The following is a 16,909-nucleotide window of genomic DNA, read 5'->3' on the forward strand; positions in this document are numbered from 1 at the left end:
TCAGATAAAAATTTTAAATTCAACTATGAATAAAATTTGAGGTTGTCATAACCAACTAAACAGTAAACATGATTCGATAGATGACCTGTCTGGTGATAGCGAATGTGACAGCGTGATGCAGTATGATGTTGTGGTCTGCAGAGACGACAGCAAGAGTCTTGAGCACCGGACAGTACATGAGTCTTGTCACAGCCAAGCCCCCATCTGCCGCAGCCTTCACCACTGAGTTGGACTGACGGAACACCATTCGATTGTGGATTACATCCCAAATTGTTACACTCCCTGAAACACATTTGGTTCCATTACTTGATTCTTTGGTCAACAGGCAAACAAAACCATTGATTCAGGAATAGGAAGTTTATCTAAATTGGAATAATCTAACTTATACAAACTAGAAGTTAATGCCTACTGAAGGTCTATTAACTCTTCTACTGCTAACAACTGATGCATCAGATGGAATGGATGTCCTGAAAAATGCATGTTTATATGTAATTAGCAGTTACCCGTGGCTTTGCACGCAATTTCTTAGGTTTTGCACCTGTATGAGCACTTCTGATTCAAGTGAATTATATTTTCAACACTAATGTTGAGTTTGCCTTCTTCCCACGATCAAGAAAATATGTTAAAAAGTATATATTTATGGTCATTGTAATTTACTTTGATGTTAGTATTTTTTGTTCCATTGCTGATTTTGCATCTTTTTTGATCAAGAAGATACTGAAATAATAAATAATGAAAATTACTTCATGATGGTCATTACTGCTCATATTTGTAAATTTAATTATGGATGATTTTCAGTTTTTGGTAGGCTGAGGTGTATTATGAACCAAAACAAAATTATAAAAAGACGCATGCTAAATGTACATGCACTTTATTATAAAGTGGTCTAACACTAGTTAAGCTTTAAGTTTAATCAGAAATGTATTTTAAAGACAAATATCATAACTTAGTGCCTTATAATAGTGTTTGGTTATTTAATATATGTGACTGCTTCGTAACAGCGATTTATAATGTGCAGGTGCTTTGAAAACTTTTATCTTATGCAGTGCCTCCTCATAGCGAGTTACATGAATGGACATAGCATATAAACCTTCTCTGTAGAAAAATACATATACATACAAATTTTTATAATAATCAATCAAATAGTTTACGATTCTATAAAGGACATACAGACAAACATCCTCTTTCATGTATGCATGTGTGTATATATAATTAAAATTAAATTCTTATTATAGCAGCGTAACATACTAATAATAATAAACCAAACTACCTAATTTCAGTAATATTTCTACTTGTTTTATCATCACTGGTCATAGAGACAACTGAAGACAAACCATAAGTGGGAGAATAGTGGTTGGCTGAAGTCTGTTGTCCGTCACAGCGTCAAAGGGTAGAAAGGGATAAAGGAAGGATGATTGTGTGTAAAAAGTGTTGTAAGGGAGCATATCAGTTGTGGATTTCCAAGCATATAATATGATGAACATGATATTTTTTATTTTATGTATTTGTCTCTTTTTATGGTTTTAATGACTTTGAAGTAGTATAACTATAACTGATATTTTAAAATAAAGTAGAAAAAACAATTAGAAGGAAGGATCATGAATGAAAAGGATTTTTATGGAATGTGACTTTATGTCTAATACGTTTTGGAAACTGTTATATTACAAAATTAGGTATGTTTTGCTGTAACAGTCTTAATTTTTGTATGTACTGTATACTTGAAACTACATTTCTAACAAATTAAAAATAATTTCTTCTAATCTCTAAAAAGTATGATACATGTTTTAAAGACCGGACTATTGTAGGCCTGCTAGGTTGCTAGGTTCCACTGAAATACAGCCATCTTTGAATCAATTGAACCACTCTTTTACTTGAGCATCAACCAGTGTCTCTACAAAATTGTTGAAAATATGTTAAAGAAGAAATAGTTGGTCCCTCTAGTGAATGTCATTAACAAATCTTTCACTTCTGGAACATTTCCATCTGCTTTAAAAATATCTAAAGTTTATCCAAAGCTCAAACAAGGAAACACCAAACAACTTGCTAACTATCGGCCGATATCACTGATACCAACTTTCTCTAAAGTTATGGAAAAATTATTTTTGAGCAGATTCCTACAACACTTGTCAATCAACCAACTGCTTACATCACAACAACACGGTTTTTCAGACTGGAAGATCAACAACAACAGCACTTATTAGCCTTGTTGAATTCTAACAGATCAACTGGAAGAAGGCAACACAGTTACTACTATCCTGCTCGACTACTCTAAGGCCTTCGACTGCCTTAGCCATACACATCTTTTAGACAAATTGACAAATCTTGGAGTGAAAGGACAATCATACAACTGGATAAAAAGCTACCTAACAGAACGAAGACAAATTGTCGAAATAAACCACACCAGCAACGGATTAACACAAACAGATAAAATCACTTCCACAGTTCATTAATCGCGGTGTACCACAAGGATCTGTACTAGGGCCTATTTTGTTTATTTTATACACAAACTAGCGGGCCCGGCGCGCTTTGCTGCGCATTTCAATAATTTTTTGCAAAAGTTGCCCGCGGGCTTCGCACGCAATTTCCCGTTGAAAACAAGTACATATATTCACTTATTCTTTTTCTATCACATTCTAAACATTGCTGAGATAATTGATAGTCGTTCCATCGTGAGCCTCTTGGGCGTATTATGAAGGTATGTTACCATATTCTTCCTCTATCTAGATGTTACCCACGGCTTCGCACGCAAATCTTAAGAACCGAAGTCCTTATATTACTTAGTAAATTTTTTTTTTTTTACTATAATAAATTTTAGATTAAATTAGTTATATCTCCGATGCCAACGATTGAGCTTGCTTTGTTGTCTCGATCGAGAGAATATGTACACACGGAGTTTTGAGAACCATACATTCTGTCAAAAAAAACAACTAAGGTTGATTTTATATAACATTCTTTATATTTGTAGCCAACGTAAGATAGTAATTATGATATCTGCATTACTCTTCTGATCAAGCATGAAGCAATGGTTTATATTAAATAAATATTGCAGTTTAAAGGTGAATTTTTACGTCAAATTTGAATTGTATTATCTGGATAGTAAAGTCTATGTTTAACAGTGATTGCAAAAACAGTTTAACAAAATTTGTCGTTTCTCTTAAGCTTACTCTATGCTTTAAAACATAAGTGTAATATATGTTACAAAGAACAGCTGATTAAAAATTTGAAAAGACGTTAACATTATGTTTGCTGCAATGCATTTCTTATGGGTATTTCTGTAACCAGTGGGGCGGAAATCCTGAATCGGGAAAGGGATGGGCATAGCTTATAAACCTTCCGTGGAAAAAGTACATATACGTACAAATTTTCATCATGATCGGTCCAATAGTTCACGATTCCATAAAAGGACAACATACAAACATTCATTTTTATATATATAGATGACTTCCCTAGCTACCATACAAGACTATAGCCATACACTGATGTATGCTGACAGATACGGTCCTCCTCCTTGGTCAAAAAAGAACCTGAACAACTTGAAATAGCAGCATTACACGCGCTAAACATGGCATACAATACAGCCAAGGAAATGATCTTGTTATAAATGAAAATAAACGAAGCAGCTGGTCCTAGGAAGACACAAAAGAAACTACAGGAAGGCTACCAAATCTGGAGGAAACTACTACTTCAAAGTACCTGGGCATATTTAATTGTTGAACCGTCTTGCTTGGACTGACCACGTAGATTCCCTTTGCAAGAAGCTCAGCACAGCACTGTATGTATCCGCAGAATAAAAAAAATATTAGTGACACAGCAACAGCAAAGATAGCTTACTACACCCTCTATGAATCTAACCTCCGGTACGGGATTGCAGCATGGGGGGGCACTACAAAAGCAACTTGCAGCGGCTCCTTGTCCACCAAAAACGAGCAATCAGGGTTCTAAACGGTCTCCAGCCTAAAGAATCCTGTCGTCAAGCTTTGCAGAGTTTGAAAATACTCACTGTAGTGAATCTTTACATTCTGGAAGCAGTCTCTTTTCTCCACCTCAAAGTCACCCGAAGCAGCAAGAACCGGTGCCCAAATTCACAGCTACAACACCAGACATGCCTCTAGCTACCAACTCCCTATACACAGACTGACAGCCACAGAAAGGAAACTGAACCTACGCTGGAGCCAAGTTATGGAATGCCCTTCCAGAGGACCTGAAGAAGACTAGCAGGCTGCAGTTTGGACAACTCCTGAAGTGCTGGCTACAAGAACATCCTTTCTACCAACTTGATGAATTTTATCAATGGACTGACAATGCCTAACCACTGAATTTTTAACATGTATTTTTATGACCCTTGTTCTTATCTCTATGATAATGTACAAAAGAATGTCAATAAACAATAAACATAGACTCACCACCTAAAGCTTTGTATATTATAGAGATTGTCACTCATGCGGAATAGACAAGTTTCAGGCAAAACTGCAAACTTCTTCCTCAAAACGTTCCATCTTACTGAAATGTGACACATGTGCACATTTAATAACATACAAAATGGAGCGTAGCGTCTCACGAATTGAACAGAACACACAGAATGCCAAGTTCGCCTAAGAAGGATCCCCACCAAACCCCTATATCCCCACCTCTAGGTTTGAGATAGCAGCTAACAAAGGAAGGTCGGATATTTTTCTAGCAAACCTCATATTTGATCTCTGAAAGTGAAGTACTTTCTTTTGTCTTTTAACTTCCACTAAACTCTTTTATATCTAAAACAAATTGCTGGCAGGGTTAGTAAGTATGGTTTTTTTATTAGTAAAGGAATCAGGATTGTATAAAATAAATTTAATTTTCACTATAAAGTAAAAATACTAATTTTTTTTACACAATTAATCATGACTGCTGCATGTAAATCATAACAAACCAATATCTTTTATAAACCTTAATAACAGTTCTTTTTACCATCCACTAATGAAGATATCAATTAATAAACCGCATTAATTATATTGAAAATCTTTCTCAAAGTATCAACCTCCAACCACAACTTCTTGTGGTTCATGTGCTCGATGCAAGTTTCTTACCATTTATTACATGATCATCACAAATTTCACTATTAATGTCACCTGATTATCTGGTTCTGCACATAGAATCAAATAGCTGATTGTACTACCTCACAATCAGCAGGAGAGTCAATAAACTTGAAATATTTTCAAGGTTTTAAAATTATATGTAACCCACTGGTGCTGTACTACCAAGCCACAGAGGGGCCAGAATTGCAGTGTGTCCACTAAATGAAGGTTGTTACAGTGTAAGAACAGCTGAATAAAATAGTAGGTTACTTATGTTTTAAACACACCTTGTAAAAAAATCTGCATGACGTAGATAGTAAAAAGTAATAAGATAGTAAAAAGATATATTCAACAATGACACACTATTTATACCAAAAAAATATTAGTTTTTACTGTGGATGGACAATTTTATGATCTAATATTTACTTATAACTAACTTTCATACATAAAAGAAGGGTTAGAAAGTGAGATATTACCCTTTTCTCCTGCAACTGCGACCAGCAATGAGTTTGCTTCAGGCTGAGGAATATTCGTCATGTGAGGGGCTGTCGGCAGCAAAACCATCCCTTCAAGGCTCTCGTATGCTGGCAGAGTGATCAGCTGTCTCCCCTTCCGCAGGTCCCACAGTATCACCACTTTGTCTCTCCCACAGCTGCCATCAGACAATTTAAAGAAAAAAAATATTAACTCTTGTGGGCTGGCAAACACAAACTATATTTTTACATAGCCATATTCTATAAAAATGGGATGACATTTAAAATAATGAATACAAATTCTGCTTATACTTAAAGGATTTTTGTTACTTCTGCAAAAAATTAATTTTTCAGACTTTGCTTAAATAATTAATTTCCAATTACAATCAAATTTTTCAAAATAAACCAAACTGTTTGAAAAAAGGTCAATTAATACTTTTGACATGTTACTTCAGCCTTATCAAAAAAAGTGTGTCAAATTTTACAGATTTTCTGTTAAAAAAACTCTTTTTATTGGCAACACAAAATTTAAAGAACATTACAAAGAAACAAAATCCTAATATCAATAAGACTTAAAAAATATAAATTTAAGTAGATTTATCTAAAAACTTGTGAAATATGATAAACGTACCAGAAAAGTATTTTATACCCTTTCTTTATTTTTAAAACATATTTTACACAACACCGTTGCTTGTTACTGGCTATCAATATTTTTTCAAATGTTCTTCTCTGAAATAAATTCTCTGCAGAATGATAACCTAGTTGCCACGTGTAGTAACCTGTTCTGAATAGCTAATCATCTGTCTACCGGAAAGAACTTCGCTTTTGAACAAATTTTTTAACTTTGATATCTAAAATTAATATCAAGCTAAGTCTGCAAACTTCATAGTTTCAGTCAATGTCTTCATTTAAAAGAAGTAATTTTAATATTTTAATAATAACAATTAAATTTTGTAGGAAATATTCTAGAACATTGGAACTACTATGTCCACTCCAGATATAAATTTTAAGTTTGTTTTTATTACATTTTGGCAGCAAGCTGGCAAAGTTATATTTTTTATTTAAGACCTAGGTCTATCCCAGATATAATTTTTAAGTTCGTTTTTATTACATTTTGGCAGCAAGCTGGCAAAGTTATATTTTTATTTAAGACCAAGAAGTGGTGTGTTTTGCCACAGTTAAACTTGCATGTAGACTTTGAAATTTCGTGTATTTGTTATTACTACCTCAGACATCTTCACTCCTTGTGTTTTGTCCATTCAGTACAATTTTTATAACAGTAACATGAATACATAAAATGTAAATACACTCAGTTCCCTTACTAAAATTTGACAAGTAAGGACCAATCACCTCTATAAATTATTTTATTGGTGTGCACAATGATCTGGGCCTTCAATCCCTGGACTCTCTTGGGTTGCTACTGAACCAATATTAGCACAATATATCACATTTAACACTATGCATGATGTTTGTTCATCGCATCTAAACTTCGCAACTCACACCTAATAGGCCTATTCATTAAAAACACAGTTGCAAACTAAAAATATTTTTTTACTTGAGGTTACTTGTAAATAACATATTCTGTTTCTAGTAAACTGTCAGATTTATTTTAACCTTTGGTATGTCATTTGACATAATCCCTGCAAACTCCGTACTTTAAGTCATTGGACGTAATTTCCCGTGAAATAGCTTTAAAGTTACTTATATGCAATAGAATACTTTAATAACAGTAACTGTGGCACAAACATTGAAATCCAATGTCTTTTAGTACCATTCTTCACTATTATGAGTGGTAAGGATTTATTTTTCTTCCGAAGATTTAACGTAAACGAAGGCAGCCAGTGCCTGCTAACTATGATGATGACGGGACTTCCCGTACATGCCATTATCACTACCACACTCTCCCCACCACCTGGTCCACCAGTTTAATCATTCTGTTTTTTGACTGAACATACAAATAGGCCTACATACATTTCCGTAACATAAAGTACTAAATAGTTTTCAAAAATATATTGACATTATGTTAACAATCCTTGGGTGGTATTGAAATTTAAAAAAGTTTACTTTTTATAAAATTAGAAAATGGTTTTAAACTAATAGTTATATAATGCATTTTCTAATTTTATTGATGTAGTTTGTCACAATATAACAAACATGAGTACCAACCACCTATGACATGAATGAAGAAATCAAGTACTAACCTGATCAAGTATTTGTGCTGATCGTCAAACACAATATCAGTAACTTTACTGAAGTGGCCGGTAAACTCAAGCACAACATTGCCTGATTGGATATCCCACCCTCGTATTACTGTGTCGTCTCCAGCAGCCAAAACTATAGTTGAACTTTTCTTCTCCAGAATTTTCAACACACTATAAATCACATACTAGATAAATACAACTTGCTAACAAAGAAATAGGAAGAAAATTGTATAAATTATTTAAATTTTGTATGTACAATTTTATAATTTATTGAAGTGGTTTATTAATATCGATCAACTAATCAGTGAAATCAACTAATATTAGTGAAAAATGTATAAATAAGTTATTAACTTAACCCTTTGAGTGCCGGAGCATCGCTGTCAGCGATCCCGCATTATATGCAAGAAATGGCCAGAATCGCTTGCTAGCGATATTTATCTAAATTGGCTCAATGACTATACATACGCATTCCAAAGGCTTCAACGTAACTTTTGATGTAGGTTTTGTTGCATTCTGGTTAGATTCTGATTTTTACAACGGTATTTTGTAAAGTGAGCGCGTCAGTCGAGTTTAGAATCCACCACTACGTACTCCGGACGAGCCATCAGGTGTTTTGTAGTGGTTCATATTTTCATATTTATTTTCCAAACATTTATTTATAAGTATAAAAAAAAATGTTTTATATGTCTTTTTGTAAATAATTAACACGTTCACTAGACGACGTCGAGTCACCGGTGACACACGCTGCTGCTTCGTTCAGAATGCCGGCGTGTGGTCCATTTGTGTCACCGGTGACGCACTCTATAGGTTACAACTGGGCGGAGTGTGGGCACGGGTGACGCACTATCGCTATACGGTTGTTATGATGAAGATTGTTAACTTACGCCAGAGTTTTAAGGCCATGTTTTATGTTCAACGCTCCTATCATAATAATGTATTGTTTTAATAAATAACGGTTAAAATAAAAGTTAGCATGGTGTTTTCTCATATATAAAGTGATTGTGGTTGGGACGGTAAAAATGTACGTAAAGTCTCAGTAGTATTAATAGATAAAAATGTGTATAATAACCAATCACACTGTTGACAAAACTATGAAGAAAACAACTACAACATTTATGTTTGATATATAAAATTACATATGTTTCGCATTGTAACATTCAAGGCACATGGGGTAGGTTCATATTGGGCACCCACTGCAAATAAGTTACAACCCCTTTAGAGTTTTTTCGTGCTTCTTTTGCTCCCCTTTCACTGCTCATTTTCTCGTAGCACGGCAGGGCATCGTTTTCGTGATGATCGTGCTGGTCCTGGTCTCTGCAAAAAATTTTAGTGTGGTTCTGTGATGGTCTCCTCCGAACAGGTTTGCTGAGGTGCTGCGGCTGGTGCTATAAGTGACTTTACCATTGATTCTCTGAAATGTAACATTTCTATTTTTTTCTGCCGATGTTCGTTGAATATTACATAAGCGTTGACCACACATGTACCCAACAGAAGCTCGATTGCTACCTTCTTGTACCCATTTTGTACTTTTTCTTAGGAGACGTGTAGTATGCAGACATTTTGGTTCAGAATAATCTACACCTTTCTTTGCAGCATTATAAGCAAGTACAGCTGATGGTTTCCGTACTTCCTCACCTCTATCGGTTGCGCGCCTTCCTGTTGGTATATGTAGTGGTTATCGACATCTTCTGGACGAGGGTAGGCTCACCATCAGAACTCCTATCGTTAGAGAGGGTGTCTTTCCAACTAATTACTTTAACCCCAAACTAGATTCTCTTTCGCATGCACATTCCCTTTCCTTATTTTTTCTGCACACAACTCTTTTGGGATTACCATCGTCAATAGGTGTGGGGAGGTCTCAGTGTTCCACATGGACATAGGTTTTTCTTGCTTAGTAATTGTTCAGCAAGACGGAACACTGTTGTAGAAATTATCGCAAAATAAGGTACGCCACTATTCAGCAAATCCTTCCATCAAATGTATCACAACTTTTTGTGCATGACCAACGTTGGCCGTATCATCACATTTTTCCTGCATATACTTTGACTTTTTGTGGTGTAGCCCAGATGTTGTGCATATTTTATAAAGTTTTTATTCCATATTTATGGGATTTTTGAGGGTTATACTGGCGGAAGATCAGTCCTTCTCTTCCCCTCCAAGGCAACCATCGACTCGTCAATGACGACTTCTTCCCGAGGAAAACATATATGTTTTTGAACAAAGTGTTCAGTAAATTGGTTAGCTCCTTTATTTTAGAGAGCCTAGGTTCAACTGGTATCAACAACATCATTGTTGTTAAATGAAGGCACTTTAAAATACTCTCGAACCTGTGCCCTGTTTCATTGTATTTTTGATCAGGTCTTTTTTGTAAATATCTTTACATGACTAGTATAATCTCATGTGGGGTAAAGGACACATACCCATTATCATAACAATACCTAAGAACTGCCTTATTTTGGTGTCTGTCAACTGGAAGCCAGTGACGCATCATTAGACCTTCGGCTTACATCGTTTATTGGTCAAAAACTGATCTGCAAACTTGTTTGTTTCCGTCACAATAAGGTCCAGTACATCGTTATTTAGAAACTGTTCAAAAACCAACATAGGATCAGAAACATCAACATTGAGCTGTAAGCCAGATATTCCAGTAAATGGAAACTGCCTAACAGTTTCTGTGCATTCTCCCCAAACTCTTACAATCTCAGTTTGTCGTTGAGGCCTATTATTGGGGGTGATGATCATTTTGTAGATTATTTTCAGCATGTAAATTATTTACAATCTGGTGGGGGGGCTGAGGATTAGCTACAATTGTCAATGTTTACAAGCTGTTGATTACTTACAGGTAGCGGGTTTATCTTCCACATCACTCATATCACCTACAGATTCTGCGCACTGCTGACGTCAGAGCAGATAGACGAAGGTACATATTCGCTTCCTGAGTACTCAAAATCACTTAGTTCACTTATATCAAAAATCGTCACCAAAGCGTTCTCAATGTCACTGTCATCCATCTCCCAAGCTAAGATTCAAATTGCACAATAACAACTAATATACACAATATAAAACACCACAATAGTAGCACTGAGGCTAATTGTGATAAACAGAACACAAGCTGTCGTGAAGACGTAAGAGAAACAGAGCAGCGCCGCAAGCGAGTGACTAGGTTTAGCTTGATGATTGCGCGGAAGAGAACAACAACAAGTAAAAAACGCGGGAAAGTAGTGATGTGGCTCGCCACCCGCCAGCTGATTGTAGCATAGAGTAGGTTAGGTTCACAGTAAAACTGTGTGTCACCCCCGGGTGACACATGACCCCATTGAAGCGAAGGGCAATGTATAGGCGTCGTGTGCCACCGGTGACACACTGGATTTAACTTATTTCATATACATTCTATCATTGTTTTTCAACCTAAAATGCATTATTTATGCATTATAGAATGGTTTTATAGAAAACAACGTTTACGCCTATTTTTGAAGATTTTGTGTTATATATGAATGCTCAATATGTAACAACACGTTAAAATTGCCGTCGTCGTGAACGTGTTAAATGGAGTATAAGATAGAATAACTAAAAGTGACAAAAATAAATATTTCAATAACACTAAGTTGTGTCAAAAATAAAAAAACTAAATGTTTTTGCTCATAAAGTTTTTGTTAATGATTTTTTTTTATTTGTATAAAAACGTTAAATAAGTGATCAATGTATTATATGTATATAGAAAATGTATTTATCTAAAAAAAAACCCAAGACATTATACTAATAAATAAATTTGTTATGAATTTTTAACCAGACCATTCCAGAATCAGGCATTTTCGCTCAGCATTTTATGCATACCATATAGCAAAACGCTGCGGCACTCAAAGGGTTAAATAGAATAAACTTACAAGATTTATTGTTTTTAAACAATTTACTAACATAAATTGTTAACATATTTTAACGTTTGAAATTATTTCAGCTGTGAAACTAAAAGATATTATAGAAAAAAGATGGATCTCAGTAGTACGTACCTGACAACACCCTGTAGACCTGTCAGATTTCGCAGACAAGCGTTGTGAGTCAGGTCCCATATACGAACACTGGAGTCACTGCCACCAGACACCAGGATAGTACCACAGTGATTCAGGGTTACGCGGGCGACAGGCCCTTTGTGAATACTTTTCCACACTTTTGGATTTGTGTTTTCCTCTGAAAATGATAACAATTAATAGCACAATAAGTCTCTGTAACAGCCTAGTGGTGCCATGTGGTATCTGTCCAGTACTTACAGAATATACTCCGAGTATGGTACTCTCCCTTCATTCTTGGATTGATAAGGGATAAACTAACTAATATTATTGATTGAATTAGAATGAGATGAAAGAGTATCAGAGCTGCCATTTTGAGCTTAATTCTTACTTTGATACAATAGTAATGTATAAGTTTAAGGTAACTCAACAATATTACAGTTTCTGCTTGCCCCATTTAGAAATAAAATTTATTAACTAATTTTGGGATTCAAAGAAACTGGAGGTTGCGGAGTATCAAATATTGCCACTCATTCACCCCTTATTTTACTCTTAAATGTAACAATCAATAAATCAATTAACATTTTTACATACACACATTTAATAATAGTACGTAATATAGGAATATCAGTAGTGGAATATAAGAAGTAGTACATTTTCTATACTGATTGTAATATAGGAGAGTACAATAAAACAATCATCACACTGTAGGCTACTGTTTTTATATGTGTGGCTGTTTGACACCCACTTCTGTTATAAGTGTGGTGATATTCATAAAACCAATTCGTCTGTCTCAGCCACGAAGACAAATTCCTGCAATCTTTGTCTATAAATATCAATTTTCTGTATGATAATAGTTACTAAGCTGAGAACTTATTTACAAAAAGTACTTCTTGTAAATATTAATCTTAATGTATAATGCAGTAAATAATAAAAATAATTCACTTTGTACCTTTTTTATATTGATAATTAAATCCAGTAGTAAAATTGCAAGTGCTTAACCCTTCTGATGAAACAGTTTATATTTAATTAATAATTGTCTCGGCTTAAAGTTACTTTCTTTGGGATAGTTTAAAAAAGTTCTTTGTCTAGGATTTAGTGGTGGCTACATTTCATAGTTATCAGCTTACTTGGTCATCAGCACCCGTGGAGCCAAGACTCGTAATAGAGTAAAGAGGGAATTATTTTTATGTCAAAAATTATTGGGAAGCTTCTGATGTCAGAAAGGAAGTGTTCAGGATTAGGGCATTATATCTGTTTATCTGAATAAGGCCTGTATGTAGTTAGAACATTACTCAGCAATAGTCGTCAAAAGCAGTGTCATTATAAATTAGAGTGTTATAATAAATTATTATTATCAGTCCTAAAGGGCTAAGTTGTGTGCCTAGTAAACCTGAATCTTCAACTAAAAACAAAATACAAAAGCCATTATCTTTCTTATTGTTACAGTGTACTTGTATTTTTCATCGGAACTGAATCTTTTTTTTAGGTTGCTGAGTGACACTTATAAGTCATAAGACATAACATCATAGTGTCCCAGATCTAAGTTACATGTAAAAAACAGCTGTCTGTCTAGTTATGGATCGTAAGTCTAAAACATTATTCTCATTATGCACTATGAACTTCCAATCCTCAAATTTACCCAAAGAAATAAGTTTATTGTGTCCAGAGTGTTCATGATCTTTTGATAATAAATCAAAAAATTCTTCTTTGAACATGGCTGGAATACAGTACCTTTATCATCTACTATGTGTATGGAACTCCCAATTTCTGTGAAATTTAATTTACACCTTTGATTTTTAGGTTAACATGTTTACTTTGTGAGTTGTATGAAAACCAAAACGCAGCTTTAAATAAAATAAACAAATACCCATCACCATGAATATACACTATACTTGTTGTCAATGATAACCGAGGACTAATGGAAAAAATACAAGAGGCTTAAGAAAAATATCTTGTAATCTCAATATCGTGGCCTTAAGATTAAACATTGGTAATAACCAACCATCTATGAATTATTATTCTCCTTACTAATGTTTAAATGTATAATAAAGTCAGTAAGAACAGGATGAAAGTAAAAATAGTAAATAAAGAGCTCAATTGTAAACGTTTGAAATACAGATTTAAAAACCTTTAAACGTTCTCATTGGTTACTTTACTTTTTTTTAAATTAGGTTCATTTTTTTATAACTAAAATCTTCAGTTCAAAATTGGGCTTTGATATTTCAGGCTAAGTATTGAAATATATTCAGGAAACTATTTATTTCACAGTAAACATCATACAATTATAAATTTACAAACTTATAACAACAACAGATATGATCAGAAATTTTACTTTATATCAGTAATACTCAAGCTTGAAATATCGTTTTACTCTCAAATTATAAATGCAGTTAGATATTTGGAGGAGGAAAGTATAACATTTAACTCATAATTGGTTGGTACTGATCATTTATACTTGACCAAAGTACGTAATTAGGATACAGAAGATTACTGACATTTAACTACAACACAAAATTGAATATAAAACCTCTTACCTTTCCATTTCCACGATTTAAACAAGCCACTCTTGTGTGCAGAAACTACAGTTGTGTTGTCCGAACTAAGGCAGAAAGTTAGAACTGCATCCAACTCATCGTCATCTTTGTCTACATCCTGGTTACAAAAATCTGACACTTTTCCATTGTTGACATCAAACACTTTAATTTTTCCCTCACAAAGGCAGAGGAATTGAGTTCCATCATTAGTCCACTGAAAATTACATTATTATTAATGATTATGATATTGTCTATAATATTTATTCTAACAAAATCTAATTTTGTTCAAAAATGTATTTTTTAATCATTATAAAGAAATATCACACATTTTAAACTTATCACAACATACACCGTAAAAGTATTATTACAAAGTTGGAGCGAAATAATGGTGCAACTGAGGTAGATTTTCACCAGTACAAAAATGTATTTTTTTATATTAATAGATTAATATATTTAACTTACCTCTATATCTCCTCCAGAATAAAAGGCACCATATACAGAGTCCACTTGGTATCTAGAAAAACAAAACAAATGTAATTTTTTTTCTGAAACTACTCTAGAAATCATATCCTCAGTTTTAAAATTAATTTCCAAACAACTGGTTCCTGATGATGGATTATTTAATATTATAGAGTGCATATTTTGAGATTAAAAAATCATAGAACCTTGCTATATTTATAATTACATTTTAAATTTCCTTTGCATTAATAAAATATTTGAATTTCGAAATGTTCCTTTAAATCCTCTATGTTTATTAACGATTATACTTTACTTTTCCCATCCACTCAATAACAATACACTTGTCACTAAATTAACAGTTTTTTAAAACATTTTCTTATTTTAAGTGTTATTTATGATTTTTATATTTATGTTGCAAACACTGCAACATTTATTACTGGGAATGAATAAAAATAGAACACAAAAATAAATGTTATATTAGTCTCCACTCTGTTTTTTTGGACTAAGAGAATCATTATGTAAAATACAGTAGACTGTTATGATTCAAATTAATTACTAAGCCAAACTGAATACAAATTCAATTAATCACATTTTAAAAATCTCAAAATTTATGATTAGTGATGATAGATCAATGAAAACTTTTAGTGTGACACAAAAGGAGTGGGAAGACAGATATAAAGATGGCTCCACTCCAGTCGAAAGTGAATCTTGCTCTGGAAGACCAGCAACAAATCGAGTTATTACATAAAGCCCATGTTTTAGTAATGGAGAATTGACGTATTATATATTATGATGTGAACTAACTAGGGGTAAGCATATGTGGTGATTCAGTTTATTCAATTTTAAGTACTGATTTGGTCATAAGCAGTGTAGCAGAAAAATTTGTTTGAAAGAAATTGAAAAGGATTTGCGATTTGAAATTGCTCAGGTCATGTAAAAATGTGGCACACAGATTTATAAATTTAATTCATTGCTATAAACACATGTTATTAATTGAAACAGCTTGTTAGATGTAATCAACTGTTCTGTGTAATCATTGTAAAAACACAGCACACCATATGTTTAGTTAATTTAACTATGGTTTTAAATCTGCTTTCTTATTCCTATTTATTTCTTATTCACAATTAATTGAAGCTACCGTAGCTGTTTTTAATGTATTATAATAGTATTGTTTAAAATTAATTTAAATAAAAAATAAAATCGTTTGTGTGGTATTTGAGTAATGGCCACAACTACAGTGGCAATGAACTTGCGTTATTGTGTTACAAGCTGCCAGACACGCTTATCTTTCAAAATAGTAAGATGCAATTTTTACAATGCTTTGTTTCTTATATACACAAATAGTTAAATACACAAATTCTTAAATACACAAAGATAGTTTTCAATTCATCATTAAATTATTATATTTGAGAGCTGCAATTAAGAGGTATAAAACCCATTGCTAAACCATAGGCTAGAGTATAATAAGAGGCCACCACCACAATAGATCATATTTACGATTATCTACACTATAGAAACAAAAATGTTGACACGAACTACGTTATATAAAAACTATCTACGTTGTGTATTTATAAAATGTAACAAAAAAAAAATTTTAACATTTAGGCCTAGTTACTTGTTACTGTTTTTAAGGATACTATGATTCTATTGTGGTGGTGGCCTCTTATTATACTGCAGCCGAACTATCCAATATTATGTAATACCTATAACATAATTTGTATCGTCAATTTGGTTTGCTATTGTTTGATAGTTTAGTTAACTATAAATATTGATGATTCGGCTGTCGTGGCAGCATATCATACTGCAGCCTTATATTTTAATATAATTGAAATATTTTCATACCTAATAAAAATTAAGTACAAAAATAAATTGTGATTTAACTAAACATCTGAGGAATATACATTACTAAAAAACATGTTACTCAAAAATTAACTACTTAAATACTAAATATTGTTTATAATAATTACAAATCTATAAATTATAAAACCATTCCATTTTTAGCCAATTATATACTACTTTTCTATATATGTTAGTATAATATGTGCAGACATGTTATATATATAATTTTTCTTTTTGTGTAATAAATTCTACATATTTTGAGCATTTTTCAAGATTTATTATGACCAGGGAACTTAATATTTGTGGTTTTGCACTAACAAATGTTGGGTAGAGTATAAGCGGTTT

General features: G+C 33.2%; 1 protein-coding gene across 1 annotated transcript in view; it reads right to left on the reverse strand.

The window, feature by feature from the left end:
* LOC124362629 (transducin beta-like protein 3) overlaps positions 1 to 16,909 on the reverse strand; it is a 31,478-nt gene that overhangs the window by 12,754 nt on the left and 1,815 nt on the right. Inside the window, exons 2-7 of the mRNA XM_046817293.1 lie at positions 14,729 to 14,780; positions 14,267 to 14,480; positions 11,733 to 11,910; positions 7,726 to 7,896; positions 5,528 to 5,703; positions 86 to 282 (exon numbers count right to left, since the gene is read on the reverse strand). Of these exons, the coding sequence (XP_046673249.1) occupies positions 86 to 282; positions 5,528 to 5,703; positions 7,726 to 7,896; positions 11,733 to 11,910; positions 14,267 to 14,480; positions 14,729 to 14,780 (988 nt within the window). The remainder of the gene's footprint in view (positions 1 to 85; positions 283 to 5,527; positions 5,704 to 7,725; positions 7,897 to 11,732; positions 11,911 to 14,266; positions 14,481 to 14,728; positions 14,781 to 16,909) is intronic.

Source organism: Homalodisca vitripennis, chromosome 5 (genome assembly GCF_021130785.1).
Source record: "Homalodisca vitripennis isolate AUS2020 chromosome 5, UT_GWSS_2.1, whole genome shotgun sequence".
In the NCBI taxonomy this organism is placed as follows: Eukaryota; Metazoa; Arthropoda; class Insecta; order Hemiptera; family Cicadellidae; genus Homalodisca; species Homalodisca vitripennis.